Source organism: Vidua chalybeata, chromosome 1, assembly GCF_026979565.1.
Source record: "Vidua chalybeata isolate OUT-0048 chromosome 1, bVidCha1 merged haplotype, whole genome shotgun sequence".
NCBI classification, from domain to species: domain Eukaryota; kingdom Metazoa; phylum Chordata; class Aves; order Passeriformes; family Viduidae; genus Vidua; species Vidua chalybeata.
The window spans coordinates 95,396,272-95,415,884 of NC_071530.1; the positions used below are offsets into that span (position 1 = coordinate 95,396,272).

The 19,613-nt window shown below is 40.3% G+C and overlaps 1 protein-coding gene across 1 annotated transcript; it reads right to left on the bottom strand.

The window, feature by feature from the left end:
• Positions 1 to 9,669: 9,669 nt before the first annotated feature.
• On the bottom strand, positions 9,670 to 19,541 carry TIMM21 (translocase of inner mitochondrial membrane 21). Its single transcript, XM_053945166.1, has 6 exons — positions 18,974 to 19,541; positions 17,756 to 17,818; positions 17,559 to 17,656; positions 16,190 to 16,263; positions 14,694 to 14,799; positions 9,670 to 14,601 (listed from the first exon to the last, which is right to left on the bottom strand). Exons 1-6 carry the CDS (start codon positions 19,254 to 19,256, stop codon positions 14,509 to 14,511), a joined length of 717 nt encoding a protein of 238 aa, XP_053801141.1. The 5' UTR covers positions 19,257 to 19,541; the 3' UTR covers positions 9,670 to 14,508.
• Positions 19,542 to 19,613: the final 72 nt, after the last annotated feature.

Here is a 19,613-nt window from a genome sequence, read left to right on the forward strand (position 1 = left end):
TGTTCTTAAAGAAAAAAGAAAGACTTAAAGTATCTAATATAGTTTTCCCACTTTATTTTCTTGTCTACTCCTTGAATTTGATTAGAAATAGGTAATAAACTTTTCTTTCCCTTTAGTTTATAGGCTTTTCCTTGCAGTGCTGCTTTTTTTTAAACAGACACACATAAATCTTCAATTTCTAGAGTTAAGTGATTTATACAAGATTCTCAGTTTATGAGTTTGTAGGCTTTGTGACTGTGAAGAAAATCAGAACATATTGGCATGTAATTCAAAGCCTAAATAGATCAGTAAGGGAAAGGATTAGAAATGTTTTTAAAGAGCCTTACACTATGATTAGTGAATAGGCAGTGTTTGGTTGTGATATAACAAAACAACCACTTCATAAAAGATGTGGTTGATAAAGATCCATTTTCTTAAAAGTATAACGTTTTTTCAAAGTCTTAAATTCTGGGGTTGTAAAATCTAGAAATGTCCTTTGAAATTTATTCCTTATGAAGAATCTTCCTTTTTGGAGTTTTCATTGAAAAAACTGAAGACAAGAAGAGTTCTTATATGCATCATATCTCAAAGAGTCATCAGGGACCCAGGGAAGACAGAAAGACATACAGGGACACAAGGGTTTTTGGAATACGTAAGGTTGGACCTAAGAATTCTAACACTTTCAAAGTCTCAGGAGAGCAGATAATGAGAGATCCATTTACATTTATTAAAAAAGTTACTGAATTACTGGTCTTCTAGAGTAGATGGAAAATAGAAACGTTAAGAAGTTTTATATTTCACAGTTCTTCACTAAGTTCTGAAGTGGTAATCAGAGGTAATAACTTTAAAAATAATAATGTAAATATTAATAATTTTAATAGCTACTAAGAATATTATTTACAGAAGCCTGAAAATAAGTTTCACAGGCCATGGAAGTTCAGGTAATAGCAGAAACATAAATAGTTGTTATCACTGAAATAATTAATAAATATATATTTTTACATATGAGTGATCACATCAGGTGCTGAGTATTGCCAATGGTTACCCAGGCAGGGAAGGCTGGCTCTTACCAGTTCTGTATGGAAGTAGTAACAGGGCAAGTAGTAACAGAGCAGAAGACAGAGAAAAGTGGGAAAACCAGTTACTCAGGGTGAGTGTTAGTCTATTTCAAATTTACACTGAGAATGTTCACAGCCTTCAGCATTGGTGGATGAAGAATTCATTAAGACATACAGCATACAACTGCTGCTGCTCATGAAGGATGAATGCTGAATATGGCAGGACCTGTTTCCAGTAAAGCAATTAATTGTATTTTTTGTTGACCACTCAATTGCAGACTGGCACCAGGAGGACCAAAAAGACAGAACCTGGCAAATATATATAACTCTAATTCTTTACTCTCAAGTAAATTCTCTCTAATATCTGTATTAGTACATCTTGACCTAGCTTGAGTGGGGACCTTGGACATGGTGACCTCCAGAGGTCCCTCCCAACCTTAACTGTCATCTCAGAGCCTTTCCCTTCAGTGACAAGGGTCAGGAACTTCTACTCCCAGTGAAGCCCTTGGAAGAGCTGAGCTGCTCCATTGGTACTCAGGAGCTCATCAGAGCTCCCCCACTGTAGTGTGGGGCTGCCTATTTTCCAGTCTATCTTTAGTAGACTGGCCCCATATCACACATTGACCCTGAGGTTCAAACCCACTTCCAGCACTTTTAGCTCCTGTACTCAGCTGTGCAGGGCTGTGTAGAATCCTTGGTGCCTGCCCCGGGACCAGACATACCACGAAGAGTGCCAGGGATTGCAGTAGCACCAAACATTGCCCAGATTTTCTGACCACCTCCTGAAAGCACGTGCCCTGTGCTAATCCAGATGGTGTCTGGGGAAGAGCATGGTGCTTTGGGGGCTTGGAGGCTCCATCTCTCCTCTCAGGTCCCTCCCGACAACTCACCACAGTTTTCCCCAGGCATCTAGCCCCAGGCAGCTTGAAAGCTGGGGAGTTGCTGAGGAGAACCATGTGGGCTTCCCCCACAGCTCTCTGGACTTTTCTCTGCTCCTCTTTTCTCAGCACCAAAAAAGGTCCAGCAATCTGCATGATTCTCTTGGCAGGACTTGGCATTGGGCACCATTGAGCCAGACCTGCAGGAGCAAGGAAGAGCAAGCAGCATGAGCCAGCTGCCACAGGCAGGCCTGGAGGAGCCCATCAATGCCCCCTCTCCCTGGAAGATGTCAAGGACTCAGCCTGTGTGCCCTTCTGCTTCCATGGGTTCTGCTCTGCCTGCATCCAGCACTGGGCCAGAGAGAGTGCGATGTGCCCGCTCTGCAGGCAGCTGTTCCAGCTGCTCCTGTGCTCGGTGCCAGCAGACAGCCACTATAAAGTGGTCCTGATAGGACCACTGCCACAGCACCAGGCACAGAGGGGAGGCCCAGTGCCCAGCTGGAAGCTGCAATGGCAGAGCGCTGCAGTCAGCTTGGTGTTTTGCTGGCTCTTGCCCTCAATAAACATTCAGATGCTTTCCAAGGGTTGGTTTTTTTTTTTTTTGATTTTCGACACCAGAGACCCACCCACTCTAGGCAATGCTTTCCAAAACTGTGTGGCAGTGAGCTGCCCCAGGCTGGGTGTTTTGCAAACTGAGAACAAGCATTAGGTGCAGGGAGGTTGCTCTTCTGTCCACCACCAGTAGACACATACTGGGGGAGGACACAGTGCATAGCTCTGACTGAACTTACCTGGCTCCTTGAATTCCTTAAAGGTGTCATTTCCATAACTGCACCCAAAAAGATATAACATTCCATTGGGTTCTTCACATCTTTGCTCAACTCCACTTCAGGGAATGGACTATTTTGTATCTTGCAGTATTTTTATGTTGTGTCTAATAGCTGTGGACACAGAATGCCACAGAGCTAAAACAGACACTAAGACAAGAATCAGGTTTACTCAGATATCCTAGAAATACTATGCCATTTTAGTTCTATCCCTAGAATCACTCTGAAATGAATGTGTAGTCCAAACCAGTCACAGTATAGCCCCTCTGCCACTGCTTACCATAAGTCATAAGATGACTATAATGCTTTTTACAGCTTGAAGGAATGACCCAAAGCCACATTTAATAATTTTGTTGGGACAGACCAGGAGAGACAAAGAGCATGTCTCCAGCATCTTACTGCAACTGGCTCTTCTCTGATGTCATTTCCTGACATTTGTTTTATAGCTGTTCAGCACTTTTATTGCCTTCCAATTCACAGAAAAGCTATTCCCTGTTGCTTGCTATAAATGCTGTAGGAAAGGGTGAGATGCTGGAGAAAGGCTATTTGCAAACCTCCAGGGGATCTCCTGCTGCCCAGCAGGACATCCTCATGGGTATGACCCAGCAGCATGGGGCATGGTCACCCTGGGGTGCTTGGGCTTGAGTGCCCCAAGGCATTTGGTGGCTTCCCTGTCCCGGGTGCTGGGGAATAACCACAGGCAGGAGGCTTTGACCTTGGTCTGTGCAAAGCAGACAAGTGCAATCATAACTTTTTTATTTATTGGAAAGGTTTGCCTGGATTTTCATGGGAATAAAAATGCAGATTTCTGCTCCACAAACTGTCTGCAGGAAAATCCAAATCCCTACTTCAAATCTGAGGCTGCTGGAGCTGGTAGAAGGTCTTGGTACTTTACATCAGGCAGAAGAAAAGCAGTGACACATTTTTTCTTCAGCTTTGACCCCAGAAATGGGCAAACTATCTTGACTGAAGCTTTTAGAGTGTGGGGGAAAATCAACTGGTAACAGATGCTCATTGTGTAAAATTTATTTCCAAGTTGTTAAAGAACTGTAAGCACAACTTTTTCAGCTTTTATAGCTGGTGCAATCACTTTGTATTCATCAAACAATAATTGCTAATTCTGTGTGCCTTCTGTTCTCTCTGTTTGCTTTTTGTTCTGTTCAAATTTCTGACAACACACAATGCCATCAAATTTGAAGTGCAGCAGCTGGAGACAAAGAGAGTGTCATTAATGGAATAATTTTCATGCAAATACCATGTTCAGAAGCGAATTGGGAAGTTCACTTAACTGAAAGATGGAAAACTGCTGGGCAAACAAATGTCTTCAGCAGGCCAGTACATTTGAGGTAGACATATCTCACTGCTCACAATAGTTTGACTTCCTCATCTGTCATTCATGAGAAGAGATGGACTACACTGAAGAAAACATTAAATCAAAGTGACTGAAGTCCATAACTCCTACTCATGGGCAGCCCACAGATTCTTCTCCAGGCTCCTCTTTCACGATACTCCAGTCCCCAGGGGCTGCTGTTGTATTGCTTCTGGCACTGCCAGCAATGCTATGTGTGAAGGAAGATGGGAAGAAAGAAGTACTTTCTACCAGCCCAGGGTGGCTGCCTACTTGGTTGGCTGTGCTTGCCAGGACTGTGACTTTTGATGGACCACAGCTGTAAAGGGCTTTTTCATCCAGTGCCAACATCTCTGAGATACCTGCTGGCTCACTTACAGAGCTAATGTTTTACACAGAGAAGCCAGAGCCTACCAAAATCAACTTCATGGACTGGGGATATAAATATTATGACTGGAAAATGCCATGATGCTTGAGTCCTCCCCATGGCTTTTTGACTAAGCTACCTGTCCTACACTGTGGCTGGTCTGGATCTGATACTGGAGGATCTCAGAGGGGTTTTAGAGATAATGATTGGTGTCTGAGAAGGTCTGAACAGCCAGGGAATTACAGACAACTAAAAACAGTTCCTCTGCTGAATAGGAGCTAATCTGTTTACACTGGGAAAGTTTGCATAGAAATGAGTAGTTCCTGAAAAGGTAAATATCATATACAGTTGAAAGAATACTCTTATATAACATATTTTCTATGCAAACTCCAGGTGCAATTATTGTAAAATTCAAATTTTAACAGAAGCATCAAAAATATGGGCCATATGAGCACACAGTTGCATGTGTTCATGCAGTTGCCTCTACTGAGTAGCAATATCTGTGGAAATATTTGTAGAATCAATTAACTGGGACACAAATTAATATATATTTGTTTAGCATTGCAGACTATCATGACATCCTTCTCAGTAATGCATTTGGAGTTTGGCTTCTCAGGGCTGCACTGGAAATGCAGCCCAAACAAATTAAAGATGTGAATCAAAAAGTCAATAATTAAACTACATTAAAAAGTATTACATGGACACTCCTAGCCAAAATTTCAGTTTCCTTAATTCAATCTGCTTTAGTTCTCCTTGAAAATTAAATAAATTAAATTAAGGCCACTTTAGGACTTTTTTTTTTTTTTAATTCTGAATGAGAATATCCAGATAAAAGTGTAAATAAATTAAACTAATGCACCTTAAAAGACTAATTCATATGCATTTTCATGAGGTAGCCTCCAGAAACCTCACCTGATTCACATGTGGAGTTCAGGGAAAATTTTTAAAGGCTGACACCTGCGGCTCCTTTCTTATCATTTACTTTTCTCTCTTGTTGTTGCCCACAGTCAGCAGATATTAAATGAGTGTCCATTTCTCCAATCACTGCCTTAATTAAAACTGCCATCATTTGCCACTGAGGTACCAATTTTGGGAAAGTAAGTGTGTGATAGAAGGGTGGATACCTAGAAGGGATAATATGCAATAACATGGGGTTTTTGCTTCCCTCAAAGACAAAAAAATGAGGGGTTATTTTATATTTGCAGCCAAATTACACTAGAGTTATTGCTTAGGCAAAGAAATGAAGGAACAAAATGCCAAAGAGGTCTCCCCAGCAATAAAAGTGTTTTCTAGTTGGTGAATAAAGTAGAGAGGGAAGCAAAGGCTTAAGAGGGGATGGAGCTTCAGTATCCAACATGGCATTGAGCAGCTTAGCCACTGGACTGTCCCAAGAAACATGGGGAAGATGGTGATGTGTCACCCAGAATTTTGTGACCACGTCTTAGGGAGCACCTCCTGGGTCTTCCTCATACAGTGCTGATGGGAAGCACCAAGCCAAGCACCAAGCACACAGAACTCTAGATTGTTTTCAGGGATCAATATGTGAGAATTTTGCAAAACAGGTCATGTCATGGTGGGATTTGCAGCTTCTGGGTCACAAGATAAAGAGATCAGCCTAGAAGAAGGTTTTGCAGGGGGTGACTGTAAGGTAATTTTGTGATTAAGCTTATTCTTGGGTAGCTGATCCTGGATACATCCCATGCAAGTGAGGGCATGCTGGGGAACACACAAAAAGGGAAAATTGAAAAATGAATTAAAAAAAAAAATCTACATGCTTTGCATTCATTTTCTTTGAGGTATGGGTTTGTCTTTGACACCAGTGCACGTCAGTTACCCATAGTCACCTTACCCAAAAGTCTGTTACTTTTACCATTTTTCTTACCAAAAAATGGACTTCTTCTGGGATTATGGAAGAAAATATTTATATTTTGGACTATGAAGCTACAGACTACCATTGTCAATTCTGTTTGTTTTTCAGTGAGACAACAAAACTCTCTCTTTAACAGCTATTTATCATGAAGTGCAGAAAAGAGGTTGAAATTTGTTGCCTATTAATGTGAAATGAAATCATCAAGTTCATATCAAACACTCACAAGTTCATTTTTAAACATTAAAATACACTATATTCAGCATAAAATACAGTTAACATTAGAAACTTCAGGTTTCATGACTTGGAAACAAAGGTGATGGGCCCTGAAATTGTGACAGCACAGAGCCATAGCTACAGGGCCATAAATGAAGTGCTACAGGGCGCACTAGTCTGTGGGATGGTTTCTGAAAACTGATGGGCTGCAAAAATTGCTGAGGACAGAGAATGTTATCTTGTTAAAAAAGGTCTAGTAGTTAAAACAGATAGGGAAATAACCACCTTTCTTTGCACTTTCCTTTTTGTTCCAAGGCTTTCAAGCCAAATGTTCTGGCAGTGCAAAGCTGCCATTCTCTGGTGTCTAGGAAGGTGGTGCTAAACTACAAATTATGGAAAAAGCTGTGGGACCTGCACACCCTGCAGCTAAAGGACTTACTGATGGTTGTTGCTGTTTCTTAAAATCCCAAAAGACTGTAGAAGGAATGCTGTAGGAAGTAAAAAAAAAAGGCGAATAGGCTTAGGATACTATTATTTATCATCTCCTGATGAAGTTCCCAGTTCAGTGTTAGGAAAGCTCAATCCGTTCTGCAGCATCTCCTACTTTTATTATGTGAGAATCAAGATCTGCTCTCAACTTTGTGACTTTTAGGCCGTTTATATTGTAGAGCAATGCATGTGCTCCCACTCACAGCACACGCTCTTTGCATCATAAGAAAGCTGCATCCAGCTCAGAGAAATATATTGTATTCTTCATATGCATAAAGAATTTCATACTGTCCCCAAGTAATGGGCTTTGTTCTGCTATGCATAAAATTCTTTGGTTTGCTGTTTTTCAACCTGAGTTTAAAAGTGAGCTTCTGCTTCTGGTCATGTTCTTTTTCAAGTCTGAAGACTTTTTCACTAAAACTAGAGATTAATTGCAGTGCCAGCATGTAGGATGTCCAGGAATACCAGGCTTGGGCTACTGGACACTTTGACCCTTCATTATCAGTGCTAATATTATCAGTTTCCTATGAAACTTTCTATACAGTAATGGACTTTTTTGAGGAGCAGACTGAGAGAAAGGTTAATAGTGTTTGTTTCCTTAATGTTGTGACATAGTATCAAACAATTTATTTACTCATCACCTTAATAGACAGAAGTGATGCGATCTTCTTCCTAGAAAAATGGTTTCAAGTACTGACTTGAAATGTGTTTAAAAATCAAGGATTTGTGAAAATAGTTTTCTGGTTTCCTCAAACTCATTGCTTTGTTCTGAGGGCTCCTGCTTACCTGTCAAGGCTGTCTGCAATTTCAGTTCCTTACCTGATTCTCACAACATTTGGAACAGGTGATTATTATAGCAGAGAAAAGACAAAAATACTCACTCCTGGTCCACAGAAGAGAAGGGTGATAGAATCTATCATAGAATCAGTATTTTTTGAGTGCCAGCTCTGTACTCATTACCTATTTGTGTGATGAAAAAAATATCTATATCATTACTAACATGTTCTTCTTTCTACTAAGTAAATTATTTCAGCGTGAAAGTGTGATTTGCATATAACCCTCTATGAAGCTGTGGTAATGTAATGTACAGGCAGTTCCAAAAATGACTTATTTCTCGTCTTTAAAATCTTAGTGAGATCTGCACAGAGTTGCTGCAGAAAGCATGGCTTGAGGGACATGTGTGGTACGCAGAGGTCTAAAAGATCAGCCTGCAGTTGGCCTCCAGCAAAGAGCCTCCTATTCCCTGAGAAGAGATGAATTAGAGACAAGAACCATCCCTGAGGCTCCAAGACTGAGAAGAATGTATTTTTAGAAAGTCATCAGATGTCTGCCATTTGAAAGCTGGAGACTCCCACAAGCAGGACACCAGCTGGCACAGCAGCAGAACCCTTTATAAAAGTCATCACAATGACCTCAACAGGGATATGTATGTGCTGGCTGCTCCTGAACTCTGTGGCAAGGGATAGCAATATAACCACATCCAAATGGGCACGCAGCAGAGTATTGAATGCTCTCACACAACAAGATTGCTCACTGGTTATAGCTTTGCCTGGTAATGTTCACAGAAGTCTGCTAAATCTAAAAGCATTGATTTCAGTCCACTTCAATTTTCATAGAAGTCTGCTAAATCTAAAAACATTGATTTCAGTCAATGGAATACATATTGTTTTCTTGACGTTTCATTTTTTAGAGTGTTAGTTTTCCTTTGATTTTGTGTATGCATTGATATTTATGCTGTGGTGGATAGTTATTTTGGAGACATTATGCAGGAACACCTTGTTTAGGAAGCATGGAGCTTGTCCTCCGTGAAAAGGAAGTCCCTATGTCACATCCCTTGTGTGAGTAGCACAGCATGATGGCTATAGCCTGTGGGTAGATGGGGCTGACTGTGACATTGATGGTTGCTTTAGGATTAATACTTTCCACATGGAAAATGGATGTTTTCACAAAAGCACAAAAGCCATGTTCATATACTTCCACTTCTAATTCCATCCCAAATGCTGACAACCACCAGCAAAGTAGGACTATTTTACTGGCCTTTACCATTATAATGCAGGATAGCTTATCAAGAAGGAACTGCCATCATGATTGACTCAGTACAGAAGAGATTAGAATTGACTGGTTCTAATCTTGGCACAAGTCACATCCTTTTGCTTATCTGATTTCTTCATAATTCACCTTGAAGTACTTGCCACTGAGAGATGTCTGGAGCTTTCTTAGCTGTCAGTCATGGAAGGTTTGGATGGAGTGCTGGGTATCAGTTAAAAATGAAGGTGTCAATCAGACTCACCACCCAGAATTCAAGACTTGTTTGTTCCATGTGGCTTACGAGGATCACAGTGCTCTCAGGAACATCCCTGGAGACCAGCTCTGCAACATGACTTGGACAGTAATGGGAGGTGTCTGTTTTGGAATGGCCCTAGAAGCTGGTTTATTTTGATATTACCTGAAAAGCTTTCAAGATGAAGTCAAGAACACAAATATATACATATATGTAGATAGGCATTATTTTGTCTACATGATATATATTCTATAACATATATGCTCCACATTATGTATTTATAGTGGTTTTTAGGGCTATATATGTATAAGGACAATGAAGCTGGTGAAGGGTCTAGAAAATGTCTTATGATGAAAAGCTGAGAGAGATTAGCTTTTATTCTGCTAAATTAAGCATAGGTAAAGAAAAGACATGCATTCACAGAAGTTAAGCACAGTATTTTAAAGGAAAAGAGAAATATATGCAAAGGCTGGCAGGACTCCCCACAAAAAAAGGTGTTAAAAAAGAAATTCAAGGAAAATAAGGTGAAAAAAAAATTAATTAGCACAGCAGGACATTTTTCATGGATGTTTTCAGGGAAAAATAGTTGTGGCTTATTATTAGGCTTTTATGCCCAAGGCAGTTGATAGAAAGCTGCTGTTTTAAATCTTGAGAAGTCTCGGTTATTTCCTTTCCACCACCATTATCCCTACACCAGTGTCAGACCCCTGAATGTAGTGGCTTTGCAGCCACAGAGAGGAGGGGAGGGCATCTGTACCTCACCAGGTATCACACCAAAAAGCAACTGCTGACATTTTGCAAACCTGCACTCCAACACTGGGATTTGTCTCCATTTTATTGAAACACAGGATAATACATGGCCCCACACAGCGTACAAAATAGCAAGTCACTTCCAGCTCCTCTATGGAGGTTGTAGCACTAATGAAGCAAATCACATCTCAGGGAATATAGCCATGATTTAGTATGTGTATAACTGTAATAAAATGTTGTTATGGCTGAGATTATGTTTTTAATGGAAAAAAAGAAGAATTAGGATTGAAATTGAAAAACAACTCACTTCCCATAAAGGTAAAAATGTACATGGATAAAAGGTTAAAAGATTTAATTGTGGGCAGTAATAGAAGACAGCAACTCATGCTGGAGAAGATAATTGTGATTCTGATAAAGGGGAATTGTAATTAAATAGAGGTTGGCTAAACACGATTATCCTGCAAAGGTTTCCCAGCACAGTACCGGGAGGTTTTAAGATGTGGAGGCAGATGCCTGTACGTGATCTGGAATTAGAGACACCACTGCTGCCAGCCTTGCTGGGTGCTCACCACTGCGGCACGCTGCCCACGCTGCTGCTCTGGTCAGCAAAAGGCAGTAAATTGAGCTCATTTTGAAGTTTAGTTCACCTGCAACACTAACTGGCAAGTGATCTTCCTGTCTTGCTCACAACCCTCAAGATTTCTCATTTCTGCTGGTATTCATTTCTACCCCCATCCTGCTGTGGGGGGAGCAGCTCTGGGTGCTGGCCAAGGTTGATCTGCCGCAGCATGGCTGTGGGCTGGAGCAGGTGAGGGCAGCCCTCCCATACTATGCTTTTTCCAGAACTGATAGAATTTGTTTACATGGATATTAAAATGAAATGCAGTAGATTGATACTGAACCCTGAGAGGCAAACAGAGGCTTTCCACACTGAACTGTTTTACTGAAATGGGTATCTGTGCTCAATGTTTTTATTTGCTGAGTTACAAATGTTCCACAATAACCTATATGAAATGAAGGGAATCAAATATTCCTCCCAGGACAACCAGAAGAATTCCAAAAAGATTTTTTGTTTTTGCTTCCTTTAAATTGTGAAACATTTTTCTATATTTTCAACTTTTAACTATATATCATTAAAAATATAAATATACTGACTTTGAATACGGGACGGTATTAAGTCACATTTTTCTATAATTCCTATAGATTATTTTACATAACACATACAGAATAAAAAACCCTGAGAATTTACTAAGAAAAACTATCAAATACTTCTGCTATTCAATTATTTATAGCACTGTTTGGAATCACTGTATATCATAATGATATACATTCCCAGATGCCTAAGGAAAATTTCCACCAGAGCTCTATTATTCCGTATAAAGAGCAAGTGAACATCTCTCTAGGAACTAAACAATTTTTTCTCTCTCAATAAAAGAGGGGGAAGATCTTTTTGCTTTCAAATTTTTGTTTTTCCAGTGCCAACTGTATTCCAGATCTTCAAGCATACTTTACAATCCCATATACAGAGACCTGTTATGAGCCCTTACTGACACCTTTAAGCTTGCTCCTTCAAACTTTTTTCCCCTTAAATTTTCTCCCCAATCTCTACGCTTGCCTCATGTACTTCTGTCAGTTTAAAAGCTGCAGGGAATCCTAAAAGCGGGCTTGGAGTCAAAATGTGCCCTCAGTGTTTTTTGGGCATATCTACAACACTTTTAGGTTGCTGACTATATACATTTTGGAATAATCCCACAAGTATTAGGGTGGATAGCATCCATTGTGATAATGAATGAGACTGAGAGCAAAGTGAATTGAAATCACTTGTGGAAAGTCCTAGCACATTTTCATTGGCTTTTTATCTCTGCAGCTGGCATGTGATACAGTAATTGCCTTACTCACATTACTGTCTTCTGTGGTTAAGTGAGTTTATTAAAGTTTCTTGTACCAGATGTGCATTTATTTGCAACCATTTCTAAGATCATGACTCTATTGCCTAAATCAGTTGTTGTAACTTGAATTCCATGCAGAAAATATTTAGGTATCAAGGTTATTTTTAAACTCAGTCATGTACAACACCTTTGCTTCCCTGCATACAACTAGTTCTTTGCAAGAGCTTCTGTTTATTGAAGCTTATTGAAAGAGTAATAATTTCTCTTTTGTTATATTTTAAAGTTTCCACTGAGTTAATTTCCTGGAGAGATATTTCTGTCACTGTACAGCAAGTATACAAAGGACCTAGAATCAAACACAGGTCATAGAGATGACACAGTAATATTCCCACAAAACACCTCTAAGGATATTGGCTGCCTATGGTGCATATACAGGTTTTGGCATCCACAAAAATTAATGTAGATATGGGAGAGTTAAGACCAAGTTGTACACCTACCTAAAACACGTTTGGAATACTCTGCCACACAGTGTTTCTGGAAAAACCACCTTTCACTGGTGAGTGGCATATTTTCATTTCCTAAAGGAGAGAGGGGTTTTGAGAACATGTATTTTTATTAATTCTGCAACAATCAAGACTGAACTCTGGAAAATGTGTTTGATTTCTATGAAAATGTCATTCCTTTGGCTCTGGCTTGCTAGCAGTGATTTTTTTCCTAATGTTTTATTAACATGACACTTTTACTTGAGAAAGTAACTGGCACATGCTGTAAATTTTGTGTTCGCCCAAGAGAAAATGAAGCAAGATCTTTAAAAAGGAAACAGTGAAATGGTTACTGCTTGTGTTTGCTGACAACTGAAGGTGAACCTTTCAGTTACTTTGCTGTCTCCCCAGCCTAACATCCTCCAGTGAGAGGATGGAACACTGAGCATCCTGCCATGGAAAAGGATATCTAAATGACTTACTGGTAGTGCAATGATCCAGTGAAACAGGGACAGCTTCATAAGGAAAATAGAGGATAACACACTTCAAAATTACAAAAAGGGAGTTCTAAAATATTATGTTTAAACTCAGTGAATGCAGTTGTTCCCCTCCAGTGCAAACTACCACCAGGAAAGGTGATATTGCACAAGAGATCAATGTTCTCTATTCCAGATGTCTTATTCAACTAATCTTCACCTAATTTTGATTAAGGTGTCTCCATATGCATTTGCATAAAACAGAATTTAAGAAAATTTTGTAAGCATGGGTGCCAGCCCAGTCCATAAAGACCAAGAGAACTTCAGCCTCAGGAATATGGAAAGTTCCCAAAGCTTAAATACTCCTGAAGTTTCAAGGGGATTAAAGAATCTTGCTGGTGATAGGTATCTAGCTAGTACAAAGTTGATAAATCAAGCTATGAAGTTATTTTTTTTCTTCACAGATGAGATGTTCCTAGAAAATAATTCCAAAAAGCTTTCCTCCAGTGAGATTGGAAAGCATTTGAGCCTTGTATTTGTCATTTGTTCAAATTAAGAACACTAATACATCTAAGGTCAAATAAAGGTGGATTTCTTCTGCTACTTTTTGTCTTCATTTTATCAAGCATATTCTCAGCTTTTTCACAACACAGGAGAAGTGATGTCCTTTGCAGCTGTGCCTCCCATTCATGAAATAAACAGAAGCATCCTGGTAAATCTGCTTAGCTTGGTGATGCAGGCAGTGAAAGAAAATAATGTGGAACACTTTACGGACCAAAGATATGCCCTGATAAACACCATGTGTGTGTTTATCATGTGTAGATGCAGACAAGGTGGGAAAGAGAGACATTTAAATGGAATATTGTGGTTTTCAAAATATTTTGAAGGTAATGTCCAATCCAAATCCCCCCTGACACAGCTTGAGGTCATGACCTCTTGTCCTGTCACTAGCTGCCTGGGAGAAAAGGCCAACCCCTACATTGCCACAACCATATGGAGCAGATTGGCAAACACTGGAAAGAGCAGATGGTAGTGATGTTCTGCTTGCTGGTAATTTATTTAGAAGACACCAATACTGAAGTCTTTTTCTTCAGTTGCTTGTCACGGGTGTCTGCCTCCACCATTCCTACCCTTACATCCCTACATCTTTTGCATCACTAACATTTTACCTTCTTACTTACACAGGTATCCAAAAAGAAAACAGTAGAGTTCTGTCTACACTTGAACTACCCCTTTCTTTATTGCAGTGGTAGTGGGAAATCGAAGCCAAGGAAGACAAAAAAACTCCCCATCCAAACCTAAAACCTTGGAAAACTTGGGTTTTGGGTGTGCAGAAGTATTATCCAGCATTAAACTGTTTATTAGGAGGCATTATTTTCCTATGTCAAGAATATCTGCCATGATAGTTCTGCTATATTTGATTGGTTTCACTTTAAATCAGATACCTGTTATTATCAAAAGTCTTTAATGGAGGCCCTGAGAGGCTACTTCCCTTAACACAGCTGTGAGACACAATTGGCAACACCACACAATCCATATGTAGACATATGGCTACAACGACATTTTCCAATGTGAGATAAGGCAGCAGCTTTGATCGTTGGCTATCTGTTGTCCTCTATAACAATGGTTCTTCTCGGATAGGTCTCAACATCCACAAATATGTAGCGAACCTCGAATCTTCCTGTTTCAAGATTCTGGAAAGAAAAAAATTTCAGAATGTTTTTTTCTTTTTGGTAGTTTAAATTCAAGACTAAGCTTGTCAGGTGTATCAAGCAATTGTACATACCTCTTTGACTTCCACATGGACTGTTCCCTGTTTCCCTGATTCAGTGCCCTCAATATAGAACTTCAAACGCATATGTTTCAGTCCGTCCTTTACGTATTCAATGTGACTAAAAACAGCAACACAAAAAAAAAACCCAACCACCCAGCAAGAATACAGATTATATGCTAGTTAAATCTTCAAATTTAAACTTACTTAGAGGAGTTGCTTACTTATTTTGTAAGAAAGTGTACTCCGGTGGTGTCCTTATGCTACCTTGGGTTCCTTCTCTACTGCTCCTCTCAAGCTTTACTGTGAGTGCCTAAGGACTAGTGGAGTTAGAAGAGCTAATTAGCTGCTGAGGATTAAGAGATTAAATGCTTAAATGTCCTCACCCCAGTCCTCCCCTCAAAACTGAAAAGCAGTCCATTGCTGAAGACTATGGAAATTCCTTGTATTTATTCTAAAAAAAACCCAGATTTGGAGCCCGATATCTAGAAAGGGACCCCATGCACCAAGACTTCCGGAGTCTTTTTAGGCACTTTAAAGTGACATGGTGGGGTAGAGAGAACAAATACGAACTAAGAGCCTTACTCCAGTAAATTTACATTCAAGGTGTTCATACAGAAAAAAACCCTGTAGATTTTTGAGACAAATATTTAAGATCATTTTTATACTGCAGATACAAACTCTACAATCTTACATAGTTCTCAGCTCAAAAATTTATTTAAAACACAAGACATTCAAAATTACGGAAATTAAATACTAGAAAATCTGATTCACAGTACATTTACTTATTTACAGACATGTGCTCAGAATGTTTGTGCACATCAATTTCATTTAGCAGCTTCACTTTAAACATTATTTCACAGAGTCTGGTGAAGAGATAAAGCTTCAACCAGTAAAAGTCACTTTCCTCAGACAAAATAAAAAATCTCAGTTTCATGGTTCAACCTGTGTCTGGGCTTATGTGTCTCATCCTACATGATACCTCATTGAATATATTCCTGCCAAATAACCCAATTAAGCACGGAGGACTTATGTTTTGTAATAAATAATTTTGTTGGTTCTTTCAAAAGGAAAGTAATAGACACACTCGTGAAAGTTTTAGGTGATAGATGTTCTGTTAAATACACAGTAGAGGTGTTGCCTCAAGTATCAAAAAGCATCATGTCAGTATAGTTTCAGACTGTAAACTTCTGTCAGATTACTGCTCCCCCCAGGCAAGCCTAGGCCTCTGTACTATTCTTTTCAGACTCATCCTATTTTTTGGAGAGCTCTATGTCTACTATGATGACCACTGCTTGTTTTGAGGCACTCAGAATTGGAATTTTATATTGTATGTACACAGTACTTAGTGGTATACAACACACAAGAGGTACTGCAAAAAACTTCTATGTTCAGTCAAAAGTGACAGGATTTGTCACATACAGTTCATCATTCTAGAACTAACTTCTGATTCAAAGATATCTTTGCTGTGCAAAAACTGATGTCTTTATGGGGCAAACACCAAGGGGTACCTGACATGCTGTCGTCTTCCTCTTCTTGTTGCCTCTCCGTAACCTTTGATAGAGTCACCAAAAACACCAATTATCTACAAGAGAAAAGAGGTTTGAGCTGTCAGAAGGGATCACATACAAACAGGTATTCCAGTATCAGCTCATACCTCTGCTGTGAATGCATCTTCTTTTAAAAAAATGCCCCTGCAGAATTTAACGTGTCAAGAGAAGAAGTGTTTATGGAAAAAAAAAACAGTTTAAGGAAAACTCCTTTGTATTCCAGTCCTTTTTATTTTCTACAGTCTTTTATTAAATGTCTAAAATAAATCCTATTGATATCTTCCATTTGTATTGTTCTCTGAGATGAAGTCATGTAAACTGACATTTTGTATAAAAAGAAAAAAAAAAGCACAAAATATTTGCTCATGTCTCCTCCAAGAGAATATATTTCAAAGTTTAAAATGCAAATGCATTCCCTTTCATATTATCCAAAAAAACACTACGGAATAAGAAATTCAGTAATTTTTTTTCAGATCTATAAAGTCAGAGTAGATCAACTTAGTCTTAAACTTACTTTAAATTTGGTTAGAAGGGGAGGTTAAGTTTTACTGTGCAAGTACTGGAAAGGAGTTTTAATTCTACAAACTTATTCCAAGGCAGTCTTCATATTTATTTGAGCAACAACTTGTCGCTTCATTTCTAGGTTATCCTCAAAGGCATCTGTGGCAACCTTGATTGAAGGATGTTTTGTCTCAAGTAGTTTTTTCCAAAATCTAGTTTCACATTGATTTTTGTTTATATCTAGCTATGACGACTGTGGGATCCCATGACTGTTCTCCGCCTGTTTTCCAGTTAGCCAAAGGAATGCTAACTGTGCTCCAAACAAAGAATTTAGATTCCTGGGTATCAGTACAGTGCTTCACAGAATGACAGAACCATAGTGAAGTGAAGTGTCACAACAGAGTAAGTGTGCTGAGAAAAGGCAACAGGTAAGATCAACAGAGCTTAGTGGGACCAGTTGCCTCTCTGACCTGCAGAATTCAAGTGCTACATTCAGCAGGCACTCAGAAAAGTCCCTAAGACTTTCTGTATGTGACACAAGCACATGCTCTGAAGGGCAGACTGTATTTCCATCAGTTTTTGTGCTGTGGCACACTCACTTGGCTTCTAGCAGGCTAGTTCACACAAGCTCAGTGGTTGCACTGACTTGGGACTAATGGTCAGCTCTGGAGCTGACCCACCCCATGCCAACTAAAAGCACTGGCAGAACTGCTAAAGCACCAAGTGGGTCTTCACATAGCTTGTGAGATTCCTTGCACAGAGTTTTGACTTGAAGAGAGACAGTAACTACCAAGAGACACAAACTTATGACTAAAGCTCAAAAACCAACCTCAGGGTGAGATCTGCATTTCTCCAAGGCATCTCCATAGATCTTACTTGGACTAGAAGAAGAGAATAGTTCTTTAAAAATCACATAGAACAAACCACCTGTAACAGAAACAACATCAGATGGAATGAAAACTTATCAAATCAGATGGAATTAATGAAAAGTGTCTTCCGATAAAGAACGTAATTTTAAAAAATAACCTGTAACACCAATTCCAACAAGCACCACAATAAAATAGGTAAAGTCTCTTCCAGCTTCTTTCACTGAAATGAAACAGAAAACAACACATAAGTTACAACCTTGGATAATAACACTTGACTTTCTTACATAATGCTCTTCTGTTAGTCTGTAGCTCAAATAACATTTCAGCAGAAGAAAAAATTCCAGTAACAGTTTCCATAATGCTTCATTGCTGTAAAAAGACCATGGAACATCTATTATATTTTACAGGGCATGTTTACATCTCTGTGTTAAACCTTATTATTTCTGTTTGCCAAATGTTTTCAAGATCCAAAGTAGCAATTACTGCTACTTTTTGGGTGCATGAGAGCTAGATTTTTTAGGAACTAAAAAAGCACTGCAGTATTCACACTACCACCTAAACCCATAATCACTACAATCCTTATGCAAAGAAAAGAAGTAAAAAAAAAAGTGAAAGCTTTTAAGTTGCACACATTGAAAATAACTGATTTTATGAATTAGCAATCAATATAACAATAAAAAGGGGAATATTAGACCAAAATAATTTTAAAAAAACATAATTAACTGCTGTTTGTCTGATTAGTTTTTATCTTCCAATTTGATCTAAAGTTCAAGTGTCAGTATATACTGCAAAATAAGTCATATAAGATTCTGTTTCAATATATTTGAGTACTCGGAAAGGGACCACTATCTTTTAGTGATAAAGCGTGCATTTCAGTGGAGTAAAAGTTATGGAGGAAATGTTAAAGAACGATTTCTCCTGCGGTCTTCTAATCAGTTGAAGGTGTTTTTCATAAGTCATTTCAAAGTACTCAAAGTGAGCGAGACCAACTAAAGTGAAGGCAATCCATAAAGAAACTACCACATGTAGAGCTTTGACAATTTTGTTGGAGGTGAACTTATTTCAACAGCCGTACAGACAGGCTGCATGTGATAGGCTTTCCTTCTGAAAAGGAAAATGAGAGGCTATTACATCTTGTGCCTGACAATTTAGATGAACAGGCTGTTTAGAGGAAGTCACATAACTTGTTCTGACTGTGCAATGCATACACAGAAATATAACATCTGCTCCAAACAACACGATGGGAAAAGAAACAGGCTTGATGTGTTGAGATTTTTTTTTTCCTAGATACTTGATGTTTGAAACTACAAAACTTCAGCTGCAGAAGGAACCGTCTCCAGCCCTTCTGAGCAGCACACAGCATCCTCCGCCTTACCTTTCTGAGCCGCCGACACCAGCGTTTCCTCGTTCAGCACCCTCTGCACGGACACATCTTTGTTACTACCGTCAGGTTTTGCAGCTTTCAGCCCTCCCGCCTGCGTCCCGAAGCTCTGACGGGCGGCCCTGAGCAGCAGCGGGGGCTGGTGCCGCCGCCTCAGGCAGGAGCAGGACCCGGTGCCGACCCCCAGGAGCGCCCACCCGCGAGTGGCGAGCAGCCAGCGGCCCAGGCAGCCCCGTGCGAGGGAGGCGGGCAGTGTCCGGGGCAGCACGCCGGGCATGGCTCCCGCCGCCCCACAGGGGCACGGCTGGGGCAGTCGAGCCGAACGGAGTTTGTGCCGCTCGCCACCGCTCTCCCGGGGAGCCCTCGGGGAAGTGCCCGGGCAGCCTCCCGCCCCGAGCGGCCGCTGCTCCAGCTCAGGAGCCCACCTGAACCTTTACCGCCGGCGGCCGCCGCTGGCCGCTGCCCCGGCGGAAATGTTTGGGACGGCGGAGCAGCGAGCGGCGGCGGCGGGTCCTGGGAGCGGTAGTTTGAGCGGGCTCCCTCTCCCGCCCGCCGCCGGGAGCGGCTCCCAGCGAGGTCACTACAGCGCCCGCCATGCCCAGCGCCGCCACTGCCACCGCCACAGCCCGCCCTC